Raw genomic sequence first — 14,340 nt, forward strand, 5'->3', positions numbered from 1 at the left:
AAGGCCAGCCGTGCAGGCGGAAACACCAGTCGGCGGCGGCGAAGGCAAGCCGGTCGGTGAAGACGTAGACGCCCAACAACGGCGGCATAATAGGCCAGCCGTGCAGGCGGAAACACCAGTCGGCGGCGGTCGAGGCGAGCCGGTGGTGATGTTCTGACTGATCCATTCCTGGAGCGTAAGAGATAAGCTTAAAGCCATGAATCCCTTTTATGCATATCTGGATCTAGATCCTGCAGAACAAACATATAGGATGAGTAGTATCTGATATAAATATAATACTCGAGAAAAAATCAAGTATTTTAAAATATTTATAAATATGTATTTCTCCTCTTGTCAATTTTGATTTCCCCGAGCAGATGACTCTGTACGTTTAAACACTCTGTCCGACTAGTCATAGCCCCCAAGCATCGGGAGTCGGTCTAGGCATTTCCCAAACATGCATATGATTGACATGAGTTCGTCATTAATGGAACAAAGTTTCACGGATCAGAATTTACTACTCAGGTACTTTTGCAATTATTAAGAGCAGAAAATAAATTATATTATCTCTATGCTTTTGATTTCTTCCGAGTAATACTTAGCACCTTGCGTTACTCGGTCCATCCAACGAGCCCCCGGGTGCTAGGAATCGGCCCAAAGGCAACCATCCATTGGCAAACCAAACGGAAAGCATAGGAAGATAGAACTCCATAACTCGATAGGTACTTTTGTACTCAGATTATGTCGCAAGCAATCAAGATAAATATTATAAAAAATATGATATAACATCTGTAGCCCCCGACTCACTACTCAATGGAAGACCAATTGGTGTAGTGAGGCAGAGGAAAAGGAAAAATATCATATAAAGAATAAAATAAATGATGACTTAGCTTTGTAATATTCCCCTTGGTGATGGCAGAAGTGGCCAATGTGGGAACAAAGTCGTCCATCAATAACAATGAAGACACCAGTCGGCGGCGACGGAGGCAGGCCGGCGGTGAAGTCGTAGACGCCCAACAGCGGCGGCATAATAGACCAGCCGTGCAGGCGGAGGCACCACTCGGCGGCGACGGAGGCAGGCCGGCGGTGAAGTCGTAGACGCCCAACAGCGGCGGCATAATAGGCCAGCCGTGTAGGCGGAGGCACCACTCGGCGGCGACGGAGGCAAGCCGGCGGTGAAGTCGTAGACGCCCAACAGCGGCGGCATAATAGGCCAGCCGTGTAGGCGGAGGCACCGCTCGGCGACGACGGAGGCAGGCCGGCGGTGAAGTCGTAGACGCCCAACAGCGGCGGCATAATAGGCCAGCCGTGTAGGCGGAGGCACCACTCGGCGGCGACGGAGGCAGGCCGGCGGTGAAGTCGTAGACGCCCAACAGCGGCGGCATAATAGGCCAGCCGTGTAGGCGGAGGCACCGCTCGGCGACGACGGAGGCAGGCCGGCGGTGAAGACGTAGACGCCCAACAGCGGCGGCATAATAGGCCAGCCGTGTAGGCGGAGGCACCACTCGGCGGCGACGGAGGCAGGCCGGCGGTGAAGTCGTAGACGCCCAACAGCGGCGGCATAATAGGCCAGCCGTGTAGGCGGAGGCACCACTCGGCGGCGACGGAGGCAGGCCGGCGGTGAAGTCGTAGACGCCCAACAGCGGCGGCATAATAGGCCAGCCGTGTAGGCGGAGGCACCACTCGGCGGCGACGGAGGCAGGCCGGCGGTGAAGTCGTAGACGCCCAACAGCGGCGGCATAATAGGCCAGCCGTGTAGGCGGAGGCACCACTCGGCGGCGACGGAGGCAGGCCGGCGGTGAAGATGACGATGCCCATCAACGGTGGTGTGACCAACCGACCGTATAGGCGGGGACACCAGTCGGCGGCGACGGAGGCAGGCCGGTGGTGAAGTCGTAGACGCCCAACAGCGGCGGCTTAATAGGCCAGCCATGCAAACGGAAACACCAGTCGGCAAGAGTAGTGCCGCGGCGTTACATGCAAACAGCAGAAAATACCAAGAGAGATTAATCTGACATTTAGAGATCAATCTAATAAACAACAATAAGTTGAAAAGGAAAAAACCCGGCGAAGTCAGAGATTAAAAGGAAAAAACTCGCCGAGATTGATCTCTTCGACTGACTCTGAGACGGAGCGGAGGAGGCGGAGGTCGCAGTCGCGGGCGGCGTTGGTGTCCATCAGCACGACGCAGGACGGCAGGAAGGCATCGGCGTGGCTGCAGCCATCTCCTATGCATCCGATTAGATCGGTTTTGGCATGCTTCGTGTTTGTAGATCCATCTTGCAACACCATGGCATCCTCGTTGGGTAGATTGGACCAGTAGGCTTGGTGGTGGACGAGGACGACCATCAAATCCGTCGAACTGTCGTTGCCCCGTCGTTGCCGTCGTGCTGATGCGAACAAGATCAGGCAGAGAATAGCAGCGACGATTCGTCTTGTTGAAGTCGTCGGCGGCAAGGAATCAAGGAGCTCCCAAAGCGAAGACGAAGCCGGCGACTCATAAAGTTGATTCCATCGCACTCGTCGTCAGGAAACTCGGCGTTTACCCCTACCTGGCGCGCCAACTGTCGAAACATGAATTCGGCAATAATAAAAGGGGGTAGCGTACGAGACCTAAAAGTGGATGGATGCGGAGACAAAGGATTTAGACAGGTTCAGGCCCTCTCAATGAGAGGTAATACCCTACTCCTGTTTGGGGATTTGAATCCACCGGGTGTAGTATTGATCTGACGATCAGGTTGTGTCATGCCCCCTAGAGGGCCTCCTGCCCACCTTATATAGGGTGGGGGGCAGGATTACAAGATAGAAACCTTAACCAATACGGTATCGGTTTCCTAAATCTACTTTACAATATTATCAAACCAGGACTTTAGGCTGTTCCGTAATATATAAGGAAACGTAATACCCGAGTTATGATCTATTACATATTCCATAGATATAAGTTATCCCCTATGACTAGTCGGATAACCATGCCGTATGGGTATGGGGTACCCATAATATCCACAATCGTCAACTCGTAAAGTGATAACCAGCCAAGGAAGATGCAGAATAAAATGGGTGGCAGATCTGTTGGATGCAAACACAAACTGGAATGAGCAATTAGTTAGACAAATCTTTCTTCCAATGGATGCGGATGCTATTCTGTCCATTCGCACATCACGCCAAGGGGAAGATGATTTCTTGGCATGGCACCTGGAGAAATCTGGTATTTTTACAGTTAAAACTGCCTACCGTTTAGCCATTGAAAATAAGCTGAATTCCGAAAATAGCAATGCTTCTGGCAGTTCAATTGAGGGGAGTAAAAGCTTATGGAATACAATATGGTCTTGTCCGGTTCCTCCGAAGGTACGTATTTTTGCTTGGCGAGTTGCTTCTGACTGTTTGGCAACCAGAGTAAATAAGAAAGGGAGGCGCCTAGAAGCACTGGATACTTGCACCCTCTGCGGAACAGAATCTGAAACTGCATTCCATGCCCTTTGCCGATGCACTTATGCAAGGGCTCTATGGGCAGCCTTGCGCGAGGTGTGGCAGATACCTGACCAGACAACCTGGACATATCAAGGTACGAAATGGCTGCTGCTTACACTTGTTAAATTATCTGAAATGGAACGAATGTTCATTCTAATGTTGTTGTGGCGTATTTGGCATGTACGTAATGAGGTGGTTCATGATAAACGGCCTGCCCCGATTGAGGTCTCCAAGCGATTCCTTGTAAGCTATGTGGACTCTCTACTGGGAATACGTCAACACCCAACAAAGGATATACACAAAGGTAAGGGAGTCATCTGCTACCAGCTGCGGAATTCATCAAGACAAGGTGGTTCAGAGAGATCGCAGGGGACAGACGAGGCTTGGGTGAGGCCTCCACCAGGCTGGTCTAAGCTGAATGTTGATGGTTCCTTCAATAACAGCAGCGGCCAAGCAGGCATAGGGATGATCCTCAGGAATTCAGAAGGAGAAGCCATCTTTACAGGCCGCCAGGCTATAGCAAATTGTGTTGATGCTTTGGAATCAGAACTACTGGCCTGTAAATTTGGTCTGGATTTGGCTCTACATTGGTCGATTCTGCCAATCATCCTTGAGACTGACAGTATCCTGGCTGTCTCCGCGATTAATGGAAAAACTGAGGATAAATCAAGGTTTGCTTACTTGATACGTGAGCTGCGTTTGCTCCAGAAAGGAGAAAGGGAAGTGAAAGTTCAGAAAGTGCATCGAGATCATAATAAAATTAGCCATGTTCTGGCAAATAGTGCTCGAGTAGCAAATAGGTCAGACTTCTGGTTTGGCCACGAGAGCAACTGTGTCTCTGCACTCATTCTGGAAGATTGTAATCACTCTTCTATAGATTAATGAATCCCCTTTTCCCCGCAAAAAAAATATTTTACGTACTTCTGACCAAATTTAGGTAGCTTCCTTTGTTTAATTTGTCATGGACTTTTTATCTTGTATTTCAATAATTCATTGTCTGAATTTCAGCTGTTTTCTAATTTGTGGGTTTGTTCGGTTGCCTGATACATGCATGCAGTGCTACATGACCACCAGTTATAGCGAACGAACTAATCACGGCCTACGGGCCAGGGCATCGTTGTAACCAACGGCCGAACATGCTAGTGTATGTATTTTGACATGGTCTCTTCAGTATTAATCTAGACCATTTTAATTTGAACATGCCGCACAACCAATAACTTTTTTTTCATTTTCTTTGAAATGCATAATAATTTATACCCCTTTGAGAACAAGTTTGAACTTTGAAGGCTTATTCACACCGTGATAATATATGAATATGAATATGAATATAATAGCTAAAAGTAGGAAACGAGCACCTTCCACCCTCTATATAAAGACAGGCAAGAGGTACCACGCAATCGAAGATCAATAGGAGGAATTTGTCAATTTGGGTCCAGGAAAACGAGAGTAGTTCATAGTCATTTCTTTTTTGCATATTCACATTTTTTTCGAAACTCATATTCATCGATATTATAGCACCCATGAACACTTCTAGGTTTTTTATACGGCAATTTGGTAATCTCCTATGAGATATCTACAAAATTCTGGTATAACTGGTTTTCTTCTCACACGAGAAAAAAAGCACTCCACATTCTAGTTAGATGGCTTAACTTAAACTATTTCAACTTCGGGTGAACTGTGCATATGTTTAGTTAACGAGTGATTTTTTTTTTGGCCGAGGAAACTGTTTGGTAGAGCTCAAACTGCTAAATTTAGTTTCAGGAGTTGAGTTAGTTGTGGAGTTGTGGAGCTGCCTAAACTGGGCCTATTTGGCACAACTCCAGCTCTAGCTGCACCCCTCCTACTCCAACTGCACCCCTCCTGGAGCTAGAGCTCAGCTAAACAGTTTCAGCTCCACAAAAAATGGGAATAGAGCTGGGTTTAGGTAGCTCCACAACTCCATTCCAGACCCAACTCCTAGAGCTAAATTTAGGAGTTGGAGCTGTACCAAACAAGCCCTCAGCTCCACCTCTCTAGTTCATTTTGTGATAGCGCTCCACCTAGCTCCGCTATCATTTTAGGTGGAGCTGAAACTGTTTGGCTAGGTTCCAACTCCAGTAGAGGTGGAGCTGGAGCTGTGCCAAACAAGCACAGAAAACATGAGAGAACATACAATTCTCAATTCTTTCTGGTTAAATGTTTCGACAATATAAACACAGCACTCTCATCTAGTGACATGTTGCATGTAGTATTAGGAAAAGACATGCACAGGGGCGACATCCAAACAGATGAGAAAAATCAAAGGGGTGAAAACTCAGTGATTTACTACGGTACACCGTACAACAGGCTTCACAACTGGCACCATATGACGCCACGGCCTTTACTGATTTAGCATACCAGCATGGTGGAAGGACTCATGAGAAAAGTATCCAAGTCTCAAAACGAAAGCATGTTCTAGTTTACAGCAGTAACACGACTATGGCACCAACGACGGGGGAAAGAGAAAAACGGCAATACAGTCTCATACAGAATGCAACACATTTGCTTCCAGGAAAAGAATGACAAGAAAATGGTTGACCATCGCCAACGGGAAGGAATTGTAGGCAGAGGAGCTGTAGCAAATTAACGCCTTTTCGCTCCTGGGGATTGCAGTAACCGGCCTGTGTTTCTCAGAGGGCTCGCGACTTGACGATGTCCATGCTCATCTCACTCGGGTCAGTGGCCTGCAGCTCCACCTGGATGCCGTCCAGCTCCCTCTTGAACCGATCCTTGGAGCTAGCATACAGCATCTTGCTCCTCACCCTTGATGTATCAGGAGCCCTGCAGAGAGTAAGATGCACAAACACATTGCCTCAGTGTTACAATTGAAATAGCATTATATAGTTCTGTTACATTGGGCGTTTGACAAGCTGATGGATATAAACATGTTTTATGATGCTTACAGTTAATAATCTAACTGTCATGATTTATTCATTATTCAAATAAAGAAGAAACTGGTAGTGCCAAACAGCTTGCAGTGTTTAGAGACATAATCCTGAGATATGTTGATTAATTCCTGAAGTTATCGATCCACAAATCCAACATATGGGAAAAAGATCAATTCAGTGTCTGTCAGGCTGTTATCTGTAATTGTAATATAAGGTTGCTTTACATTTTTTTGGCAAGGAATTCAATTTTCTTTACATGCTAATATCAGTTTCTTAAGATCCATGGCTTGGGTGAACAGTGAAACAATGGGCACAAAAGAGCTTTAGCAGAAATGACCAAAAGCAGCATTGTTCCTTTAGATTATTGGCACTGTTCATTGTCTCACTGACCTCATTTCCCTATCAAAATTGTTCCTTACCGTAAAAGTAGATAATATGTCTAATAATCACTAGTGGCAGTGAGGCATTCTCATAAAAAAGAACATTTTAAGTACAGGTAGCGAAGACATTAGTGCTGATAACAATTTTGATAAGCAAAGAGATGCCTGATATCAAAGTGTCTAATTTTAGATCTATGATGCTATTTTTAGCTAAAAATTGATAGGCTAATAATTATGCCTCTTTCTTGTTCCTGTTTCAACCTAATCTAAGCTAATTTTACACTTTTGTAAAATAGAAACTATGAAATATATTTCTGCGTTTCCCTTTGATAATGAATTTGAAGTGCTAATGTGCTTTTGAACAAGTGACAAAAGTGCAGTTAACCCATCCTATAAAAAAGTGTTTCGTTACACCTGGTAAGTCTGAAGATCGAAGGGAACACCAAACTGCAATAATCTAACGTAAGCAGGCAATTGCTCACAAACAACTCAATCCAAATTGAGACTTTTAGGTCAGTAACTGCCACACGTAAGATCGAAACAAAACCAAACATAAAAAATATGCTATGTAAATAGAAATTTACATGTTGATGAAATCAACAAGAATATGACACTATGTTGACAGGGGAATTGTTACCAGGAGATGAAGAATATCTTGCTCTTCTGGCAGTTTTCATCAGTGACAAAGTCAAAATCAAATACCGCGTAGCGGCACTCATCTGCTGGTAAGCAGGCAGTGAAGTCGTCATAGCTCTCACCCGGCTGCCCCAACCTGTCCACCACCACCTGCTGGACCTTCTCATTGATCTTGAACACGATGAAGCGGAAGCTCCTTTTCGCCTTAAGTTCCAGGAACTTGAGTTTGCATTCGTCACACACGGCCATTCCCGACGCCGAATTCGACTTACATATCCCCACAACATACACCATTTCGTTAATGGACAGATCTTGATCAACATTCTGAACGAAAGAGATTGAACTGCACTCACCATGGTTGATGATCCTTTTTTTTCCTCTTCCTTCCTTCTTTCCTTCCTTACTATGGTGAGAAACAGACAGGCCCTGCAAGGAGGAGAGAGGAGGGAATGTGCCAAAACGCGAGCAGGAGCAAGATTTGAAGGCCTGAAAGAGAGGAAGGAGGAGGCAAAATATAGGGAGGGAAGGGCTGGCGGTGGAGATGGAGGCTTGCATGATGCCACCACGTTCGGAGAGGAGCATTTGACCAAGCACGTCCCCTCCTTGGTGTGTGAGAACCAGAAGCGTTGTGTGCAACCAACATGCGCGCCACCACCCATCGCTATAGCAGCTCCCCTTGCATAGAAAAATCATTTGTGGCATCAAAACAACATGGCGTGAGTTTGATACGTTTCCCGTTTTTTTAATGGTGCAGGTACTCAGGTACTCCACGTCTCTAGTTTCTTTGGTTTGATTCCACCAGTAAGATCCACATGTAATCTTCTCTATTGTAAGGGAAGACTATTTATTAATTCCAGGGCAACAATTAGTTTTTTTTCTTAAAATTTTAGTCAATTTTCCAACTGATAGAATCTGCATAAAAGATGAAGTGCTTTGATCTATCTCATATAAGTACAAAACTTACATTCTATGGCATTGCTGTTCGGCATTGTACAGATCTTGCCTCAACCAAACTAGATCCTGGTTCTTTTAGGAGGCCCCTTTCCACCATCATTCTCCGGACATCCTGAACATCCCTCCATCTGTCAGCTGCAGCATATATGTTACCAAGCAGCACGTAACTCCCAGTGTTCTCCGGATCAAGCTGAAATAATCGCTTTGCCGCAACCTCCCCAAACTCGACATTCTTGTGTAGAACACAGGCACCAAGCAGAGCACCCCATACCGAGGTGCTCGGCTCGAATGGCATATCTTGGATGAGACGATGAGCCTCCTCAATCCTCCCAGCACGGCCAAGCATGTCAACCAGGCACGAGTAGTGCTCGCCATTTGGCATCAAACCATGGACGTTGCGCATGTCCTTGAACACCTTAATGCCTTCGTCTATCATGCCGGCGTGGCTGCATGCATACAGCAAAGTGGCGATGGTCACAGTATTCGGCTTCCCTCCTGACTCCACCATCCTGTCGTAGAGCAGGATGGCAGTTCGGGCGTGACCATGTATACCGTACCCGGCGATGATCGTTGTCCAGGCAACAACGTCCTTCTCAGGTAGCCACTGGAAGAGAGCCCACGCAGCATCCAAGTCACCAGCCTTAGAATAGACATCAATCAAACCAGTGGCGATCTCTGTGCTTCTGAGGAATCCGAGAGTCAGTAAGAAACAGTGAATGTTCTTCCCTTCTTTCAGGTCTGCAGATTCTGCATAGGCCGGCAGGATGCTTGCCATTGTTGCAGAGTCTGGGCGCACCGATTCAGCAATCATCCGCTTGAACAATTCTATAGCTTTCTTCTCCCGTCCACTGACGGTATAACCAGACAAGGCTGCATTCCATGTTTCTGCACGCCATGAGCCCCTCTCAAGTGTTAATCTCATCAGCTTCATCTTACCGCACCTCGCATAAGCGTCGATAAGCGCAGTTTCAACAGCAATGTCTGATTTAAGGCCAAGTCTAATGCAGAGTGCATGTGTGCACTTGGCATGCTTCCCTGACGGCATGCTGGCGCATGCTGAGAGCAGATACACCATTGTCACTCCATTGGGCCATGCTGCCCCAGACATCAGCATCTGACAACCAAGAGAAATGGCCTCAAAAGCACGGTCGTTCAGCACATAAGCGCCAATCATCGCTGTCCAAGAAACAACATCTTTATCATGTTTGCAGTGATCAAACACCCTTCGTGCATCCTCCAAGCTCCTACACTTCCCGTACATGTCGATCAATGCGTTCTTCACTGCAACATAATCCCCCAAGCCTTTGTCCTCAACAAGCCGGTGCACGGCTCTCCCAGTGTTCAAGTCCTTGGCTTGCGCACAAGCTGGCAGCACTGACACAACCGTGGCACGGTCGATCCCGACACCATCAGCGGCCATCTCGCCGAACACTTCCAGCGCCCTCTCCGCGTAGCCGTTCTTGACGCACCCGGCGATGACCGCATTCCAGGACACGACTGTCCGGTTCCGCATCGCCCCGAACACCGCCTCCGCTGCGCCCACGTCGCCGCAGCTCATGTACATGGAAATGAGGGCGTTCTGCACGTACGTGTCGCCGCCGAAACCAGCGGCGAGCGCGCGGCAGTGCACGGCACGCCCATGGCGGCCGAGACGAAGGCCGGCGCAGGCCTTCGCGGCGAAGGGGAAGGTGAGGTGGTCGAAGGCGCGCATCGCCGAGTAAACCGCGAGGGCCTCCCGGTGGCAGCCGAGGCCGGTGTACGAACGGAGCAGTGAGTTGGAGAAAGAAACCGGTGGTGGTTGGGGCATTTGCGCGAGCAGGTTGTGGGCGCTGGAGGGACGGCCACATGCGCAATACACCATGAAGAGCGGATGGAGGCCGTGATAGCGGAGGAGGTGGCCGGACGTGAGGAGGAGCGCGTGGAGTTGAGCGGCGGCGGCGGGAGCAAGCGGAGCCGTGTTCTTCGAGTGGAAGATGGTGACGGCGAGGCATTGCCGGACAAGCGGGCTGGGTTTCATCCAGGAACGGAGTTGAGACAAGGGGATGTTTCGGCTTTTGGGCAGATTGGCTTCTTTCAGCCTCGGTCTCTCTCGGGGATAGTTCGATTTTGAACTTTTGGGAGAAAAAAAATCAGTTGCAAACTTCTAAAAACTAATTTGAAGTTTGACTGAATTTTTTACATATTGGTCCTTTTATAAAGCTTATTTTAGACATGGATACTAAAGTAGGCAGTCCACCTTGCAGGGCAGTCGTCGGAAGAAGTTCGCCACAACGTCAGGCAGCCTCTGCCGCAGAATCGGGTGCCGCATCAGGTAGAAACCAGTCAACAGCGCCACCGCCTGGAACGGCACCGAGAACGTGATCACGGCAAGGCACAGGCAGCCCAGCAGGTACAGGCCCGTGGCCCGCGGGTCCCGCCACGTCATCACGCACCGCGCGCGCTCGGCGTGCGTCGCGATGTCGCCGACGATCTCCTGTATCCGCGCGTTGAGGCTCCTCAGCTTGTCGTACCTCATCCGCACCACCTCGGGCGGCCGCGCCGTCGGGAACTCGTCGAACTCCTCGTCGAGCTCGTCAGGGTGCGCCGTGTCGGCGTGGGACACCCTCATGTCGACGTGCCACGGGTGCTTGGGCCGGCGCAGGTAGTTCCGCATGCCGAGCATGAACTTGTACAGGAAGAAGGTGGGCAGTACGAGTCTCGGGTAGCACACGAGCATGGTGAAGATGACGTGGACCGCGACGGTGGTGACCGGGTTCGTCCAGCGGCAGACGTGGTAGAACCACGCGCTCGCCGCGGACAGGGGCTCCAGCGCCTCCGCGAGGCGGAAGAAGTGGGCCTTGCTGCGCCGCATGCTCCACCGCAGCGCGTGCGACTCGCAGAGGTGCTCGACGCACTCCCGGCGCAGCGGCGGGTCCATCCGCCCCATCCGGTGCGCGATGATCGTGACCGCCTCCCGCCGCAGCATCTCCTGCTGCACGACGGTCAGCGGCCGGTGGTAGTGCATCGGCGGCAGATGCGGCTGCGCGTACGTCTGGAACAGGCCCAGCGTCGACGTGCTGGAGAAACGGACGGCGAGACGAAGCTCGCCCATCTTCTTGACGCCGCCGCCGTGGAGGGACATAAGCGGGTAGGCGTAGGCGTATGTGCGGCCGGTCTCGAGCGTCGAGAGCCGGATCCGCACCTTGCCGAGGAGGACGTCCTTGACGGGGTCGCCGGCCACGAGGCCGCCCTTGTCGCCTATCTGAGAATTGTGGAAGACGGCGACGGTGAGCACGGTGCAGTGGTCGTGCACTTCCCAGTGGTACTGCTGGTGGAAACGCGGCGAGATGCTGTCGGTGACGGTGCGCGTGCGGTACCACTTCACCCCGTACTTGGCGACGCAGTACGCGTCGCAGGAGCCTCGGCCATCGCGCGTGCGCGTCGCGGTGAGGATGGCCTCGCGGATGCCGAGCTCGACGAGGCCGATGCACTTCCGCTCCCGCTCCTGCTCACGCGCCGCCGGCCGGACGTCGCTCAGGTAGTGGACCGGCTCTGACAGCACCTTGTACCCGCATTCGAGGCAAAGAACGACGCTTATCTTGGCAGAGTACTTGTCAATCTTGGCGGCTCCCTCTGGCTGCATCAAACTAAACCTGTCAAACAGCATTTGCGTAGCAGTTAGCTAGGGACAAATTCAATCTTGCTTGCCTAATACCAGGTACTTTGTCGTTCTTTGCTAGTACATGAGATGGATGGACAATTGGGCGTACCATCTTGGGCTAATCGGGCGGGCGTCACACCGGCGTTCGAAGCTGTCAAGCAGAACGTTGACATGGCCGATGACCTCCTCCTTGCCGTTCTTGACGCCCACGACGGACATGTTGAGGTAGTCCTTGAACGGCGCGGCGGCCACAAACAGGTGACCATTTTCCTCGTCTTTCCAGCGGTGGTCCATGGACGTTCTCGTCCTGTGCACCTGTCCCAGTATGCGCGACCTGACGAACACCTCACCGACCCGGGCCTTGTCCGCGAAGACGATGTCGCGGACCTCGGTGAACTTAACGCGCACGTAGCACAGGCGCGGCACGTCGTACCGTATGTGCTTGATGTGCGCCGCGAGCTTGTCGTCCACGGGGAACGCGGCGTCCGCGTGGACGGCCGAGTCGAAGTAGCTGTCCTTCTGCGTGCCGAACCACACGGCCATCATCACCTCGCCGCGGAACTCCCCTTTCTTGTCGAAGACGGGGTACCACTGCGGCGCGGGCGAGCTGTCGGGCTGGACGCTCGCCGGCGCGTCGGGGAGGATGCCCAGGTCAAGGCGCGTGCTGCCGACGTAGTCGTCCTTGGCGAAGCCCCGGCCCCGGACGAGCACGTCCAGGAACGGCGCGTGTATCCTCTCCCGCGAGAACGCGAACACGTCGTCCCACTCGGGGCTCGCCGTCTTCTCGACGTGGCGCGTGATGCAGGAGTAGCCCCCAAGCCTCAGCTCCGCGAACGGGTCGAATTCGCCGCTCCACTTGAGCCCCCGCGCCTTGACGACGCGCACGTACAGGTACTCCATCCTCTCGACGAGCTCGTACGCCCCGCCAGGCCCGGAGCAGGCGAGGCCAGGCGTGATCTCCCTGATCCCGAACTCATTGTTCGGCGGCAGCATGCCGGCGGGGCGGGCATAAGACCTCGGCAGTACGTCGCCCATGTCGGCGAACACTGCCGCCGGTCGAACGAGATATGCTGGGCTGGTCTGGTCACACTAGCTGGTCAGTGAGCAAGTTGCATTTATATATGTGTGTTCAGCAGTCTGGCTGGCCACCAACCGGCCGCGCGCGTGACGTCGTGCGTGGCGAGCGAATGCGTGGATTTTTGGGATTTGGTGATCGACACAGTCGGGGTGTGTGCTTGCTGACGGACGATTGGTGATCCACCAGGGTTAGTTAGAGTAAGTCCCAGAGCAAACAGACATGACATGTTGATTTACATGACTTCAGCAGATTAGAGAACCGTGTCACGGCTTCACAGGCGTTTATACCGTTTAGGGAAGAAATCAACTGATTTGAGCTGATTTGCATGAACCTCTAGGTTCTGGGCCTTGTGTTCTGGCAGAATAGGCCATGGCAGGACAAATGCTAACGGAATAAGCTCACTTTAGGTCCCTCGAGTTGTCGTCGAGTCTAAAGTTCGTCTCTGAACCGCAATTCCAGATAGATATATATGACGCGTCTCTTAACTCCTAAAATTAGTGCAAATAAGGTTCTAAGGTGGTTTGGACATCGTTTCTCGATGACATGACGTTAACGTGGCACTTAAAGCTAAAAATAATGTAACACCCATACATCAGTGTTTGGTTAAAAATAAAAAACCGCGACCGGACCCACGTCATCAACCCCTATTTATTCTCCTCTTCTATCTGTTCTTCATCTCTTTGTCCCTTTCCTCACCATCGACTCGTCGACAGCGCACGCACAATCCTGTCAGAAAACCACAAGTCCGCAACGCCGCCGCCGCCATTGTCATGTCCATATCCATCTCTGCGCCCACGCCTTTGTGACGAAACCCATTACGCAGCATCTCTGCCTCCATTACGGTCGTCTCCCCGTCGACCGTGACCAACGCTCTCCGCTCCCTCCTCAACGCTGGTGTCAAACCGGGCGGCCACCCCGCTCCCATGACTCTCCTCATCCTCCTCCTCCCGTCTCGCCTTCCCCCGCGTGGCTGTGGCGCCGCCACCTCTATCTGGCACATCGCGTGGCTCCTACCCGCATGCATGCCCTCCTTGCAGGGCTCCGCTGCCACACCCTTATATCATCGTGGCTAGGGCTTAGAGTGAGATCTTGTGATCTTTTTATCTTCTTGTTTGCATCTATTTAGTCTTGATTAATTTATACCATAATTTTATGTATTTATAGTTTTATTCGCATCATTTTCGAAGATATATGATTTTTAGAAATATATATTGCAAGTAAAAATATATTTTATTTTGAGGGCATAGGTTACGAAGCTCGTTTATGGCCCTCTGAAATTTAGAGCCGGTCCTGCTCACA

General features: G+C 50.8%; 3 protein-coding genes across 4 annotated transcripts; all 3 read right to left on the reverse strand.

Annotated features, from left to right (window-relative positions):
• Positions 1-5,729: 5,729 nt before the first annotated feature.
• Positions 5,730-9,184, reverse strand: LOC4330233 (actin-depolymerizing factor 1-like). Of its 2 annotated transcripts, XM_066307034.1 has the most exons (4): positions 8,334-9,184; positions 7,723-8,044; positions 7,371-7,636; positions 5,730-6,246 (listed from the first exon to the last, which is right to left on the reverse strand). In XM_066307034.1, coding segments are annotated over exons 1-4 (741 nt in total). In that variant the 5' UTR covers positions 8,336-9,184; the 3' UTR covers positions 5,730-6,095. The 2 variants fall into 2 exon arrangements, with proteins under 2 accessions (XP_066163131.1, NP_001404042.1); NM_001417113.1 differs by lacking the exon at positions 8,334-9,184 and having other exon boundaries at positions 5,731-6,246; positions 7,723-8,003.
• Positions 8,221-10,502, reverse strand: LOC107278606 (pentatricopeptide repeat-containing protein At5g39350). Its single transcript, NM_001416808.1, has one exon. The coding sequence runs from the start codon at positions 10,338-10,340 to the stop codon at positions 8,337-8,339; it is 2,004 nt and encodes a 667-aa protein (NP_001403737.1). The 5' UTR covers positions 10,341-10,502; the 3' UTR covers positions 8,221-8,336.
• Positions 10,380-13,054, reverse strand: LOC4330234 (FT-interacting protein 1). The gene is made up of 2 exons (NM_001416805.1): positions 12,073-13,054; positions 10,380-11,955 (listed from the first exon to the last, which is right to left on the reverse strand). The coding sequence occupies exons 1-2, from the start codon at positions 12,996-12,998 to the stop codon at positions 10,542-10,544; spliced, it is 2,340 nt and encodes a 779-aa protein (NP_001403734.1). The 5' UTR covers positions 12,999-13,054; the 3' UTR covers positions 10,380-10,541.
• Positions 13,055-14,340: the final 1,286 nt, after the last annotated feature.

Source organism: Oryza sativa, chromosome 2 (assembly GCF_034140825.1).
Source record: "Oryza sativa Japonica Group chromosome 2, ASM3414082v1".
In the NCBI taxonomy this organism is placed as follows: Eukaryota; Viridiplantae; Streptophyta; class Magnoliopsida; order Poales; family Poaceae; genus Oryza; species Oryza sativa.

Coding starts and splice junctions, on each gene's coding strand:
- LOC4330233 (XM_066307034.1), bottom strand. Junction 7,637..7,722: donor AAAAAGGATCATCAACCATG/GTGAGTGCAGTT, acceptor GGGATATGTAAG/TCGAATTCGGCGTCGGGAAT. Junction 6,247..7,370: donor AAGATATTCTTCATCTCCTG/GTAACAATTCCC, acceptor TACTCTCTGCAG/GGCTCCTGATACATCAAGGG.
- LOC107278606 (NM_001416808.1), bottom strand. CDS start 10,340: ATGAAACCCAGCCCGCTTGTCCGGCAATGCCTCGCCGTCACCATCTTC.
- LOC4330234 (NM_001416805.1), bottom strand. CDS start 12,998: ATGGGCGACGTACTGCCGAGGTCTTATGCCCGCCCCGCCGGCATGCTG. Junction 11,956..12,072: donor CGCCCGATTAGCCCAAGATG/GTACGCCCAATT, acceptor GCTGTTTGACAG/GTTTAGTTTGATGCAGCCAG.